This window comes from Pseudophryne corroboree, chromosome 6 (genome assembly GCF_028390025.1).
Source record: "Pseudophryne corroboree isolate aPseCor3 chromosome 6, aPseCor3.hap2, whole genome shotgun sequence".
NCBI classification, from domain to species: domain Eukaryota; kingdom Metazoa; phylum Chordata; class Amphibia; order Anura; family Myobatrachidae; genus Pseudophryne; species Pseudophryne corroboree.
Window position 1 is genome coordinate 623,048,478 of NC_086449.1, and position 15,721 is coordinate 623,064,198.

The 15,721-nt window shown below is 45.4% G+C and overlaps 1 protein-coding gene across 4 annotated transcripts in view; it reads right to left on the bottom strand.

Moving 5' to 3' along the window:
• Positions 1–2,677: 2,677 nt before the first annotated feature.
• Positions 2,678–15,721, bottom strand: part of TCERG1 (transcription elongation regulator 1) — a 239,577-nt gene continuing 226,533 nt past the window's right edge. For all 4 annotated transcript variants that reach the window (XM_063928109.1, XM_063928106.1, XM_063928107.1 and 1 more), the window contains 2 exons: positions 3,662–3,762; positions 2,678–3,434 (listed from right to left, as the gene is read on the bottom strand). In XM_063928109.1, the coding sequence (XP_063784179.1) occupies positions 3,233–3,434; positions 3,662–3,762 (303 nt within the window). In that variant the 3' untranslated portion in view covers positions 2,678–3,232. The remainder of the gene's footprint in view (positions 3,435–3,661; positions 3,763–15,721) is intronic.

Consider the following 15,721-nt stretch of genomic DNA (forward strand, 5'->3'; position numbering starts at 1 on the left):
CCCCACCCACCTGAGCTGTTGGAAATCAGCACAGCCCACCTGTATGAATCAACCTATGACCTTTGGTTACAGTACAGGGCCGAATTCCTGTGTCCAATAAACTGTAGGATTGTAGGGACTAGGAGATTGCATTGTGTGTGGGGCATAAATAGGCAGACCGACCACATCCAGCTCTCACTCTCTCATCAACGGTTATCTGCTGATAATCGGGAGCTGGATATCGAGGCGCAGGCGATCATACCCTTTGTGCGTAAGTTCTCTCCGTAATCATTGTCTTTCTGTGAGCCAATTTCTCTCTCTCTCTCTCTCTGTGTCTATTTCTCTCTCTCTATTCTCTCTTTTCTCTAATATCTCCCCTAGACTAAACTTTATAGTATTGTATTGTATTGTGTTAGACCAGGATAGCATTGTAGTTTATCCCTTAGTTAGGTGTTTGGTTAGGAAGTCTTTGTTATATTGTAGTGTATCATTTGTACTGTGTTACTCTTTTACAAGTATACTAGATATAATACAGATTATAGGCTTTGGAACCCTAAACCAGTATCAGTGTATTTACTATAGTATTAAGTGTTCACTTGAGCGTCGGTGACGCTCAAACAGCTTTGTAGATAGTCAGGTTACACAAGGTTGCATTTACACCCTGTACTCACATTAAGGTATTTTGTGTGTTTCATCGGTATAAGGTTTAATATCAAGGTATAGTGTTGTGAGCGTCTGCACCGCTGGTGACCTCCTCGTGGTCTCTAGCGTATGCTACGTTACAGCGAATCTTTCCCCTAGACATAACCAATAACGTGTCCTGTGATCACTGGGCCGTGAGCGAACGTGACGCTTGAGCGTCTCGCCTACGGCTGAGCGATCGTTACGCAAATAGCGTATCATTACGGTATTTCTTAAGTAAGCAGCGTACAGTGTCCTTAGCTTCATAAGGGTTGTTTATACGACAAAGGAATTTAGCATTGTCAAGGGTCATAGTGGGAGGAGCCAGTGCACACCAGGTAGTCCTAAATCTTTCTAGAGTGCCCAGCCTCCTTCGGAGCCCGCTATTCCCCATGGTCCTTACGGAGTTCCCAGCATCCACTAGGACGTTAGAGAAATATATATATATATATATATACACACACACACACACACATACATATACACACACTTAGTGGCCACTTTATTAGATACACTGTACTAGTACTTTGTATAATGGGCTGAATTCTTTATGGCATGGATTTAACAAGGCACTGGAAACATTTCTTAGACATTCTAGTACATGCATATATGATCGTATTCATGCTGCAAGATTCCTGTTCCACCATATACCATAGGTGCTCTAATGTAAATGTATATCAGCTGTGTCCACAAAGTTCTGTGCTATATAACATGGAGTATTACCCTGCTGGGAGCAAACTATAGAAGATGGGTAAATTAATCAAGTGATACACATGTTAAGAAAAAAAATACTCAAGACCATGGCATTTAAATCCTGGGGCACATGGTATTAAGAACTGCTGACACAAGGCAGGATGGAACCATGGATCATGCTTATACCATATTTTGACTTCATCATCTTCTTGCAAAAGGAATTAAAATTTGCCAGCACAGGCAGGTTTTTTTTCTGTCCAGCTGTGTTCAGTCTATCTCAATTGTAGCCTTTGCCTGTAAAGCATGTTCATAAATATCCTTCTGCATACAGCTGTTGTAACACATGATTATTTGAGTTACTGTGAAACAGTAATAGTCTGGCCATTTCTCCTCTGACCTAAAAACTCAACCCCCCAACTGTCACCAACAATGATTCTTTGATCAAAAATCACATTTGTTCCTGATTGTGGTATTTGGTCTGAACCTATGAGCCAGGTTTGCTGCCAAATGATTGGCCAATTAGATATTTGCATTAAAGAGCAGGTATAGTTAATGAAGTGACCTCAGGCTAACAAAGTACAGGTTGAGTATCCCTTATCCAAAATGCTTGGGACCAGAGGTATTTTGGATATGGGATTTTTCCGTATTTTGGAATAATTGCATACCATAATGAGATATCATGGTGATGGGACCTAAATCTAAGCACAGAATGCATTTATGTTACATATACACCTTATACACACAGCCTGAAGGTAATTTTAGCCAATATTTTTTTATAACTTTGTGCATTAAACAAAGTGTGTGTACATACACAAAATTAATTTATGTTTCATATACACCTTATACACACAGCCTGAGGGTCATTTAATACAATATTTTTAATAACTTTGTATATTAAACAAAGTTTGTGTACATTGAGCCATCAAAAAACAAAGGTTTCATTATCTCACACTCACTTAAAAAAGTCCGTATTTCGGAATATTCCGTATTTCGGAATATTTGGATATGGGATACTCAACCTGTATATACAAATTTGGTTTAAATAAAACTACACCATTTTAAAAAATCAACTAGTACCTTCGCAAATCTGGATAGAATACATTCATACAAGTATTTACATTCATACATATATAAAAAAAAAAGGTTTATTGTACTTCAAATACATTAAACTGAGCAAATCCAACATTTCAAAATTAAACTTTAGAAACACAAAGTTTAATGGGAACATGGTGTTACAAGAATTACTTTGATGAGTAATTATCCCATCTATTGCAAATAAAATAAAGATCAGACCATGGATTAAAAAAAAAAAAAACATTGAGGGAAAAAAAAAAAAAAAAACGAACATTTATACAACAAAGCTTACTACCAGATCTGTTTCATAGCAACAGATGAAGGCCTCAATTCTAAAGTGTGACATTTCCTGGAGAAAACAAAAACCTACCTAGAACCGAATAGCTCCACTGTTGGGACGTCAGCAATGTATTGCCTGATCCCCCTTTGACATGAAAAAGTCTTACTGGAGAATGATAATGCAATAAAATACTACGTGACTGGAGTCACACCAGAGTTTTAAGGAGAAAGAACCTGAAGAAGCCAGACGTTTGTAAATGACATGACAGAATTCATTATGCTAATCAAGCAAATATGGCAGCTGTGATACATAAACACTAGGTTAAATTTCTAGAGTGTTGTACAAATAACCATTTTGTAGCACAAATGCTGCTTCTGCTCTTCATATATTCCCTCCGTGAGTTCGTGAAAACTCTTCTTTTTTTGCTGACAGCAGTTGGTTTCAGTAGAATGACCTGATATAAACCTTGCAGGTGGTTCATGCAACTGTTATGAATGGATATATACTTGTCTCTGCAATATCCGATTATTTTGTTGATCTCCGTGCAGGCTCTGAGGCCGTTGGTGGCGGTGGAGGGCCACGCCGGTCAAGATCGTCTACATAGGATACAATAAGTTTACGCCTCTCTTCAGGAATGCAGTCAAGTACTAGATAGCGTTTGTCATTTTGCAGAATTTTTTCAACGTCTTTCAGATATTGGTCAGATTCTTGAACTAATTTTTTAGATCTATTAATAAAAACAAAGAAGGTTGATGGTCAGTTCACGAAAAATTTACAGAAAATAAAAGAAAAGGGTGAAAACGCAAAAATCTCAACTAAAGAACAAACATTAAATTTTTATACGGACAGGGCTTTGTTGCAACATGTATATAATGACATCATCATCTTGGATAGAGCACCTGTAAGACAGAAGGCATCAGCTATAACACAAACCACAAGTGCACCATCACAAACCTGTATGTGATAAATTTTGTCTCCTTCAAGAGAGTCCTGAAGTCAGCTTTGGCAGTGATGTGTTTATCTCTAATATACTCTTCAAATTCCCGTTGTCTCTTCTGCAAATGCAAACAATAAAATTAATTGTATTTATAAAAAAACATCACAAAGCAGCAACAATGAAAGAGACACCAAAAACACTGAAAAAGCTAAGAACGTTAGATATTCAAAGTTATTCTAGCGGAAAAAAAAACCCTCAAGTACATCTTTATTTCTAGTTAAGTAAAGACCCTTCTGCTCTGCATGCATGCTGCTGTGTTAAGGCATGGAAGGTATTCCATTGACAATTCTAAAATGCTAAATATCTTCTATAGAACAAACAATATAAAAGCTGATTTTGGTTCTTACCTGTAAAATCCTTTATTCTGAATTCATGGGGGACAGTGTGACTGTGGGTATAGTGAAGCTGCAGGAGTCCTGGGCACTGAAGCTTTAACTTCTATGGAAGCAGCACAAGCCTTCTCCTACTCTATATCGTGCCTGAAGCCCAGGAAGCCAGTTGAACCTAACAAGCCACAGGAACGGAGGAGAGGAGAAGACCTGCGCGCACACATACATACAGCTTGACACACTAAACTGCTTAGAACTGGGTGTCGGAACCATAAAAACCCCCAGTAAGCCAAGGGAGTGAGGGTCGAGTCAGAAAAAAGAATATGCAAGACAAAAATTCCCTTTTTTCTTTCATGCAAGGTAGATACTGGGACTGTGGGATGCCCCAAAACTGTAAATTTAAGGGTGCGTACACACTAGGCGATATTGCGTACAATTAGTCCGGTTCAGTACGATATCTTCTAGTCTGTAGAGACAATATATTGCATGATGCGCACTACTGCAAATCATCTGCGACATCCAACGGACCTGCAGAAGAAGGCCATGCTGTTGAATGCAACATGACCACCCTCATCATCAGCAAGCATATATGCACTTGCCAATGTCGGGTCCCATCATGGACGACATCACATGGTTTGCGATGTAGTCATAATGTGAACATAGCCTAAGGGAGGGAATGCTGCTGCGCTGTGTAGCCCAAAAGCCACATTAGCAAAGGCAAAGTGGTCAAAGATTTAAAATATGATGAAGGTATAGGCAGATGAGCAAATGGCTGCCTTACAAAGCTGCTCCACAAAGGCACCAAGGAGAGCCATCCCAAAAAGCCCCTACAGACCTAGTGGAATCAACACTCAGCGAGGCCGAGACCAGTTCTTTTGCCAAAGGATAGGCGTGACAAATAGTAAATTGTAACCAGCAGGCCAAAGTTTGTTTGGAAGCTGGCTAACCATACTTGTGGAAGTCCTAAAGGCCGAACAGGGAATCCGATTTGGTCCAATCCACATAAGTACAAAGAGCCTGGACCAAGTCCAGTGTGAGAATTGTTTGTAATCAGTAGTGTCTAAAGCAGAAAGGGAAGGAACCACTCTTTCCTGATTAATATGGAAAAGGGAGACCACCTAAGGGAGATAGTCCAGATGGGTACAGAGGAGACTGCGGTCAGGGTGGAAAACAAGGAATGGTACACAGTGAGAACGCACCAAAGTCAGACTCTGCGGGCCGAAGTGGTAGCTAGCAAAAACAGTTGTCCATGTGAGCCAATGCAGATCAACTGCGTCCACTAGTTCAAAGGTGATCCAGTGGAGCACTTAACACCAAAGTCAAATGAGGCCGTAAATCTGATGTTTGGATGGCCCCAGCGATGGACCAGCATCTGTAACACTTGGGGTGCAGAGACTACTCACTCGAGTGAATGTCCTGCCGGCTGAGAAAGTTTGACTCCCAATTTTGAACTCCCAGATTGAAGACAGCTGTTATGACCAGCAGAAAACTTTCCACCTAGCAGAGGATGCATGGACTTCCTTCATGGCTGAGGTACTCTTGGTTACTCCCTGATGGTTGATGTCGCAAAGCGATGTTTGCGTTGTCCAACTGTACCTTCACCGTCTTGTGCTGGGGGATACGCAGTGCTTGACAAAGTGCACGGAAGAACGCTTGGAGCTCCAGAGTATTGATCGGTAGGCCCACCTCCTGAACTGACCACATGCCCTGAAAAGGTGTAACTTCCGGTGACTACGCCTCAAACGCAGAGCCTTGGGTTTGTAGTGAGAAGAACCTAATCCCGGATGAGGAAGCAGCAACATTTATTGAGGTGGGATGCCTGGAGCCACCATTACACCTCTGTGGACAAAATTATCATCTGGGATTTGAGTTGCACTGCTGCCAAAATTCCAGGTGCAGCAGCCGTGAATGGAGCTGAGCAAATTTCCCCATGTCAAAGGTGGAGACTAATTTTCCCTAAAGTCACATACAAAGGTGTAGAGATTCTGCGATGATGGAGGAACATTTTGGTGAGGTACTGAAGGGCTTCCTGCTTGTCCGTGGGCAGAAAAACTTGAAATCTAGAATCCAGGAGAGCGTCCAGATGGAGCATTTCCCAAGATGGAGCTGGGCTTACGCCAATTGACCAGCCAGCCTTGTGACTGCAACAATTCCAGGGTGAGACACAGGTGCTCCTTAAGTTGTGTCAGGAGACTGGGCTAAAAGAAGGTGGTCAGCTAGATACGGTAGGATTCAGTTCCCTAGGCGGCAAAAGTCTGCCGCCATCACGGCCATGATCTTCATGAGCACCAGAGGTGCACAGAAATTCCAGAAGGCAGGACCAAAAATTGGTAGTGGTGCTTCTGTACCGCAAAGCGGAGGAACTTCTGATGAACCTCCCGAATTGGTACATGTTCAAGGAGGCCATGAAAATTGCCCGATTCCATGGCCTGCATGATGGGGCGAAGTGACTTCATCTTGAAACTGGGTACCCTGCGAAACAGGTTGAGCATCTTCAAGTTCAGGATGGGACGGATGAAGCAGTCTGGTTTTTGAACAAGGAATACATTTGAATAAAAACTTGTACCCTTCTAGGGAAGGGGAATCGTGACTATAACATCAGTGGCTAAAAGTCTTGACGTAAGTCCGGAGAGTTGCTTGCCTAGAGGATATCGAATGATAACCTGGTGGAAAAAAACTGAACTGAAGGGAATTGCTGAAAGGTTAGAGAGTTCTCTCGGGACACAATTACCCAGGCTTCTGATGTGGTTTCCAGCCATATGTCAGCAAAGTGCAGGAGACAGCTGCCCATCCTGGAAGTTCCCAGGTGGGAACCTGTGTCACGCCAGCTGACTTAGGAGCTTGGCTTCATACAGACCAGGCCTGTGATCTTCTGGACGTGGGACTTTTGGAGGAAGAGCCATGAACTCTGGAAGAGGGATAACCTCTTGCCTTTCCCTGTGGGGAAAAGAACAAAAAGGAGAAGCCTTTGGCCCTTGGATCCACTGATGTAAGAAAGGCCATCTTAGATGCTGATACCATGGAAATGAACTTACCCAGTTCAGGACCAAAGAGAACATCCCCGGAAAAGGATAGAGCCTCATTGGGTTTTTTGGACTCGTTGTGAAGCCATAGTGCCTTCTAGCTGCCACAGATGAATCAGAGACCTTAGAGAGGATGTCGGAATCAATGGCAACTTCTCCCAAGTAAGCACCAGACTCTTTAATAGTATCCACGAGCTTACTCTATAACCCGGCCTCCAGGCACGGAGAGCTCAGTTTTGTTAACCAGTCCAATGTAGGAGCAGGCAAAAGAGAAGGCAGATGTTAGTCACATAAAATCACATTCTCACGACAGGAGAAGGGGCCAAAGGCTAATGCCATACAAACCCTTAGAAGCTAAGTGCGTCAGGGTGGGCGCCCTGTGAAACCCAATGTACTTTGCAGAAAGAGATTTTTAACAATGGTAAGTCTACCATAAATCTCCTTTTCTGCAGCAGGGTACATTGGTATCCACAGGGAAACATCGGGTGATGTCCTAAAGCAGTTCCTCAAGGGAGGGGACGTTCCTTAGTGGGTATGAGAACCCAGCGTCCAAAGGAAGCATCCTGGGAGGTGGAAAATCAAAAGTATATAACCTAATGAATGTGTTCACTGAGGACCACGTAGCCGCCTTGCACAATTGTTCAGCGGACGCACCACGGCGGGCGGCTTGAGAAGGTCCAACAGACCGAGTAGAATGGGCAATAATAGCAGCAGGAACTGGGAGTCCATCCTGTACATAAGCTTGTGCATTCACCATTCTAATCCATCTGGCCAGGGATTGCTTATTTGCAGGCCAGCCACGTTTGTGAAAGCCAAACCGTACAGGGGAATCTGACCTCCAGATAGAGGCAGTCCTCCACGTATATAAGGAGATGTGAACGTCGGAACCACAATCTCTTAGTTTAGGTGAAAAGATGACACCACCTTAGGTAAATAACCAGGGTGAGTTGTAAGAACTGCACGGTCACGGTGAAATATCAGGAAGGGTGGACAGGACAAAGCGTCTAGGTCTGACACCCTCCTAGCAGAGGCAATAGCCAGTAGGAACAGGACCTTGGCTGTGAGCCATTTAAGGTCCACTGACTCAAGAGGTTCAAATGGAGACTCTTGCAGGGCATTCAGGACAACAGTCATATCCCCATGGAGCCACAGGAGGGACATAGGGAGACTGAGTGAAAGTATGAATGTCAGGAATAGACGCAATTTTTCTCTGAAACCACACCGACAAGGCAGATATATGAACCTTGAGGGAGGCCAGACGAAAGCCGAAGTCCAGGCCTTGTTGTAGAAAAGCAAGAATTCTCGAAGTTCCGAATTTGAATGTATCGTAATGCTTAGCAGGACACCAGGTGAAGTAAGAATTCCAGACCCTGTAATATATCCGTGCAGATGCGGTTTTCGAGCCTTCAATGTAGTTTGAATAACCGCCTCAGAAAATCCCTTGGCCCTCAGGAGTGAAGCTTCAAGACACACGCCGTCAAAGCCAGTCTTGCCAGGTTCTGGTAAACACAAGGGCCCTGAACGAGGAGGTCTGGGCGTTGAGGAAGTAGAAGAGGATGCTCGATCGAGAGACCCTGCAGGTCTGGAACAATGCTGTCTGGGCCACGCTGGAGCGACTAGAAGTAGTAATTCCTCCTCCTTGCTTGAACTTCTGTAGTACCCTGGGCAGGAGTGACACTGGAGGGAAAACGTATGGCAGCTGAAAGTTCCATGGAATTGCCAGGAACACTGCTTGAGGATTCCTTGTCCTTGCTCTGAAGACCGGAACTGTGTGATTGTGTCGAGACGCCATCAGGTCTACATCTGGTAGACCCCTCTTGTCCACATGGAGTTGGAAGACCTCTGGATGAAGACCCCACTCCCCGGCGTGTACGTCCTGACGACTGAGGAAGTCCGCTTCCCAGTTGAGGACCCCCGGAATGAACACTGCCGATATGGTTGGCAGATGGCGTTCTGCCCATCAAAGAATTTTTGACACTTCCATCATTGCCATGCAGCTTCGAGTGCCGTCTCGATGATTTATGTACGCCATCGTGGTGGCGTTGTCTGACTGTACTTGAACAGGCCTGTTCTGTACGAAAGGCAGGGCCAGTGTCAATGTATTGAACACTGCCCGCAATTCCAGAATGTTTATTGGGAGAAGAGATTCCTCCCTGGTCCACCGACCCTGGAAACACCAACACCGCACCCCAACCCCGCAGACTGGCATCCGTCGTTAGGACCCAGTTGGAGATCCAGAAGGGATGACCCCTGCTCAATTGTTGGTCCTGTAGCACCAACTCAGTGACAGATGAACCTCCGGAGTCAAGGAGATCATTTGAGACCTGATCCGGTGAGGCCGGCTGTCCAACTTGGAAAGGATTAACCTCTGCAGAGGGCGGGATTGAAATTGAGCATACTCTACCTTGTCGAAAGCAGACACCATGAGGCCTAGTACTTGCACCGCCGAGTGTAACGACACTCTTTGGCAAGAGAGGAAGCATCTGATTCTGTCCTGAAATTACAGGACATTCTCTGGAGACAAAAACAAACATTGGTTGTGTGTGTCCAGTAATGCCCCCAGGTGCACCATGCTCTGAGCAGGGACCAGTGAGGATTTCTTCCAGTTGATGAGCCACCCGTGGGCTTGTAGGAATTGGACCGTCAGTTCCAGATGACAGAGGAGAACCTCTGGGGAGTTCGCCAGGATCAACAAGCCGTCCAGATACGGCAGGATCCAGATACCCTGACGGCGGAGAAGGGCTGTCATGACCGCCATGACCTTGGTGAAGATCCGAGGTGCCGTGGTCAGTCCGAAAGGCAAGGCTTGGAACTGATAATGAAGGTTGACCATAGCAAACCGTAGATATTGCTGACACGACATGGCAATAGGCATGTGTAGGTAAGCATCCTGTATATCCAGGGATACCATATAGTCCGGGGGGTTCCAAGGCCAGTACAATAGAGCACAGAGTTTCCATATGTAATTTGGACACCCTCACAAATTTTTTCAAAGATTTGAGGTTGAGTACAGGCCGGTAGGATCCATTCGGCTTCGGAACTAGAAACAGCGTCAAAACAGTATCCCCTGCCTCTCTGAGACATAGGCCCCAACACTATCACTCCTGTATCCAGGAGGGATTGGACAACCAAATGTAGAGTTTGTGCTTTTAACAGATCCGAATGGATAACCGTTGAGCAAAACTGGCGAGGGGGACGTCTCTTGAAAGAGATCGCGTACCCGTGAGAGACCATTTCCTGCACCCAGGCATCCGAAGTGGTCTTTAACCATACCTGGGCGAACTGCAGAAGTCAGCCTCCCACCCTGGGGTGCCCCAGGGGGTGGCCCGCCCCGTCATGCTGCAGGCTTGTCCGGTTTAGAAGCAGTCTGACGGGCAGCTCAAGAACGTTTAGGTTTGGGCTTAGAGGACTTGGAAGTGCGAGCCTGTCTTGGGTACGCCTGACCCTTTGTTTTACCTGGAGGTCGAAAGGAACGAAAACTAGTACTCTTAGCCTTCGGAACCAAAGGATTAGTACTTAGGAGATACGCAGTCTTGGCCGACACCAAGTCTGTCACAATCTTGTTCAGATCATCGCCAAATAGTATATCTCCCTTAAAACGCAGTACCTCCAAGGTCGTCTTAAAGCCCAGGTCCACCGACCAGGACCGTATACACAGAATCCGGCAAGCTAGGATAGACGTAGTAGATGCCTTGGCCGCCATAACACCTGCATCAGAGGCCGCCACCTGAATATAGTGGGAGGCCATGGTAATATAGGACAGATATTATCTGGCAGTGTCAGAAAAATTCAGAGGTAGCTCTTCCTCAATTGCTTGAACCCATGCTTCAATGCCTTTTGCAGCCCAAGAGGCTGCCATAGTGGGTCTATGTACAGCACCTGTAAGAGTGTAAATAGACTTCAAGCAACCCTCCACATGCTTATCCGTCAGTTCCTTCAAAGAGGCGACAGGCAGAGTAGATGACACCACAAGACGGGCTACATGCGAGTCCACTGGTGGCGGGGTTTCCCACTTGTTACTCAACTCCGCAGAGACAGGATAACGAGCTAGCATTTTTTTAGACAAGGAAAATTTCTTTCCTGGAGAAGACCAGGACTCCTGACATATGTCAATTAAATGGTCAGAATGTGGCAAGACTAATTTAGTAACCTTCTGACATTTGAACTTATCAGGTTTCTTAGACGTATCAGGAGGGTCAATCTCATCATCTATCTGAAGAATCAGCTTGATAGCCTCCACTAGGTCAGGAACATCAACCGGCGTTGTAAAATCTTCATCAGAAACAGTGGTATCAGCATCTGATGGATCAGTATTATTCCCCATCCGAATGGGAAGAATCATCCGAAATATTAGTGGATTGTGAGGAAGAAATGGCCCTCTTAGATGACCCTTTGGTCCTAGTAGGGCGAGGGTCAGGTTTTTGTTTAACCAAGGACTGATTTAATTGCTGTAACTGAGTTGACAGAGTATCCGCCCATAGTGGATTAACTACAGGGACAATATGTGGCTGTAATAGAACAGGAGGTCCCACAGAGGGCCTAAGTCTTGTTACAAGCGTAGTCAGCATATTTGAAAATGCAGCCCAAGGTGGATCTGCCACAGGTGCTGCGGGCTGACTAGGGGGTGCAGAACACCCAGTACCTGAACCCTCAGAAGAAATAATTTCCTTCAGGTAAATCCGCAGCGTCAGCACTGCATGATGCAGGAGCGTCTGTGGATTTCCTGCCGTGTATAGCAGACATTATTGGGAATGTAGCCTTAGGGTTATGAGTACAATATAGCCAGACAAACAATACCTGACAAAAAAACCCTAAGATATGTGATCGCAATTGCAGAGCACAAAAAGAGGATTTAAGTGGTATGAGGTGACTGAAACACAGTGAAAAAATACAAAAAACAGTATATCCTGTGGAACACTATGTGGTATATGAGACCCTGACTAGTGATGAGCGGGTTCGGTTTCGCGGAAACCGAACCCCCCCCGAACTTCACCTTGTTTATACGGGTCCGAGGCAGGTTCAAACCTTCCCGCCTTGCTCGGCTAACCCGAGCGCGCCCGAACGTCATCATCCCGCTGTCGGATTCTCGCGAGATTCGGATTCTATATAAGCAGCCGCGCGTCGCCGCCATTTTCACACGTGCATTGGAGATGATAGGGAGAGGACGTGGCTGGCGTCCTCTCCGTTTATTTATTGTAGAAGAGACAGTTGATTGCTTGTTTATTACTAATTTTGGGGAGCAGCTGTTAGGAGTACAGTGCAGAGTTTTGCTGATAAGTGACCACCAGTTTTTATCCGTTCTCTGCCTGAAAAAAACGCTCCATACCATATCTGTGCTCAGTCACAGTGTGCTGCATGATATATCTGTGCTGAGTGCTCACACTGCTTAATTGTGGGGACTGGGGAGCAGCTATAGCAGGAGTACAGTGCAGAGTTTTGCTGAGAGTGACCACCAGTATACGTTTGTCTGCCTGAAAAACACTCCATATCTGTGCTCACAGTGTGCTGCTTTATTGTGGGGACTGGGGACCACCAGTATAATTAATATTATATAGGAGGAGTACAGTGCAGAGTGCACTGCTGTACCTACCTCTGTCGTCATCCATTAAGTATACTATCCATCTACATTCCTATACCTGTGGTGCATTTTAGTTTAGCAGTTTGCTGACAGTGTCCACCAGGTCCAAGTATACTATCCATCCATCTACATTGTATACCTGTGGTGCCTTTTTTTTAGACTAGTTTAGCAGTTTGCTGACAGTGTCCACCAGGTCCAGTATACTATATATAGCAGTACGGTAGGCCACTGCTGTACCTACCTCTGTGTCGTCACTCGTCATCCATTAAGTATACTATCCATCCATCTACATTGTATACCTGTGGTGCCTTTTTTTTAGACTAGTTTAGCAGTTTGCTGACAGTGTCCACCAGGTCCAGTATACTGTATATAGCAGTACGGTAGGCCACTGCTGTACCTACCTCTGTGTCGTCACTCGTCATCCATTAAGTATACTATCCATCCATCTACATTGTATACCTGTGGTGCCTTTTTTTTAAGACTAGTTTAGCAGTTTGCTGACAGTGTCCACCAGGTCCAGTATACTGTATATAGCAGTACGGTAGGCCACTGCTGTACCTACCTCTGTGTCGTCACTCGTCATCCATTAAGTATACTATCCATCCATCTACATTGTATACCTGTGGTGCCTTTTTTTTAGACTAGCTTAGCAGTTTGCTGACAGTGTCCACCAGGTCCAGTATACTATATATAGCAGTACGGTAGGCCACTGCTGTACCTACCTCTGTGTCGTCACTCGTCATCCATTAAGTATACTATCCATCCATCTACATTGTATACCTGTGGTGCCTTTTTTTTAGACTAGTTTAGCAGTTTGCTGACAGTGTCCACCAGGTCCATTATACTGTATATAGCAGTACGGTAGGCCACTGCTGTACCTACCTCTGTGTCGTCAATCGTCATCCATTAAGTATACTATCCATCCATCTACAGTGTATACCTGTGGTGCATTTTAGTTGTGCGCAGTATATATAGTAGTAGGCCTATGCTATTGATACTGGCATATAATTCCACACATTAAAATATGGAGAACAAAATTGTGGAGGTTAAAAAAATAGGGAAAGATCAAGATCCACTTCCACCTCGTGCTGAAGCTGCTGCCACTAGTCATGGCCGAGACGATGAAATGCCATCAACGTCGTCTGCCAAGGCCGATGCCCAATGTCATAGTAGAGAGCATGTAAAATCCAAAACACAAAAGTTCAGTAAAATGACCCAAAAATCAAAATTAAAAGCGTCTGAGGAGAAGCGTAAACTTGCCAATATGCCATTTACGACACGGAGTGGCAAGGAACGGCTGAGGCCCTGGCCTATGTTCATGGCTAGTGGTTCAGCTTCAAATGAGAATGGAAGCACTCATCCTCTCGCTAGAAAAAAGAAAAGACTTAAGCTGGCAAAAGCACAGCAAAGAACTGTGCGTTCTTCGAAATCACAAATCCCCAAGGAGAGTCCAATTGTGTCGGTTGCGATGCCTGACCTTCCCAACACTGGACGGGAAGAGCTTGCGCCTTCCACCATTTGCACGCCCCCTGCAAGTGCTGGAAGGAGCACCCGCAGTCCAGTTCCTGATAGTCAAATTGAAAATGTCAGTGTTGAAGTACACCAGGATGAGGATATGGGTGTTGCTGGCGCTGGGGAGGAAATTGACAAGGAGGATTCTGATGGTGAGGTGGTTTGTTTAAGTCAGGCACCCGGGGAGACACCTGTTGTCCGTGGGACGAATATGGCCATTGACATGCCTGGTCAAAATACAAAAAAAATCAGCTCTTCGGTGTGGAATTATTTCAACACAAATGTAGACAACAGGTGTCAAGCCGTGTGTTGCCTTTGTCAAGCTGTAATAAGTAGGTGTAAGGACGTTAACCACCTCGGAACATCCTCCCTTATACGTCACCTGCAGCGCATTCATCATAAGTCAGTGACAAGTTCAAAAACTTTGGGTGACAGCGGAAGCAGTCCACTGACCACTAAATCCCTTCCTCTTGTAACCAAGCTCCTGCAAACCACACCACCAACTCCCTCAGTGTCAATTTCCTCCTTACCCAGGAAAGCCAATAATCCTGCAGGCCATGTCACTGGCAAGTCTGACGAGTCCTCTCCTGCCTGGGATTCCTCCGATGCATCCTTGAGTGTAACGCCTACTGCTGCTGGCGCTGCTGTTGTTGCTGCTGGGAGTCGATCGGCATCCCAGAGGGGAAGTCGGAAGACCACTTGTACTACTTCCAGTAAGCAATTGACTGTCCAACAGTCCTTTGCGAGGAAGATGAAATATCACAGCAGTCATCCTGCTGCAAAGCGGATAACTGAGGCCTTGGCAGCCTGGGCGGTGAGAAACGTGGTTCCGGTATCCATCGTTAATTCAGAGCCAACTATAGACTTGATTGAGGTACTGTGTCCCCGGTACCAAATACCATCTAGGTTCCATTTCTCTAGGCAGGCGATACCGAAAATGTACACAAATGTCAGAAAAAGAGTCACCAGTGTCCTAAAAAATGCAGTTGTACCCAATGTCCACTTAACCACGGACATGTGGACAAGTGGAGCAGGGCAGACTCAGGACTATATGACTGTGACAGTCCACTGGGTAGATGTATTGCCTCCCGCTGCAAGAACAGCAGCGGCGGCACCAGTAGCAGCATCTCGCAAACGCCAACTCGTTCCTAGGCAGGCTACGCTTTGTATCACCGCTTTCCAGAATAGGCACACAGCTGAAAACCTCTTACGGCAACTGAGGAAGATCATCGCAGAATGGCTTACCCCAATTGGACTCTCCTGGGGATTTGTAACATCGGACAACGCCAGCAATATTGTGCGTGCATTACATCTGGGCAAATTCCAGCACGTCCCATGTTTTGCACATACCTTGAATTTGGTGGTGCAGAATTATTTAAAAAACGACAGGGGCGTGCAAGAGATGCTGTCGGTGGCCAGAAGAATTGCGGCCCACTTTCGGCGTTCAGGCACCGCGTACAGAAGACTGGAGCACCACCAAACATACCAGAACCTGCCCTGCCATCATCTGAAGCAAGAGGTGGTAACGAGGTGGAATTCAACCCTCTATATGCTTCAGAGGATGGAGGAGCAGCA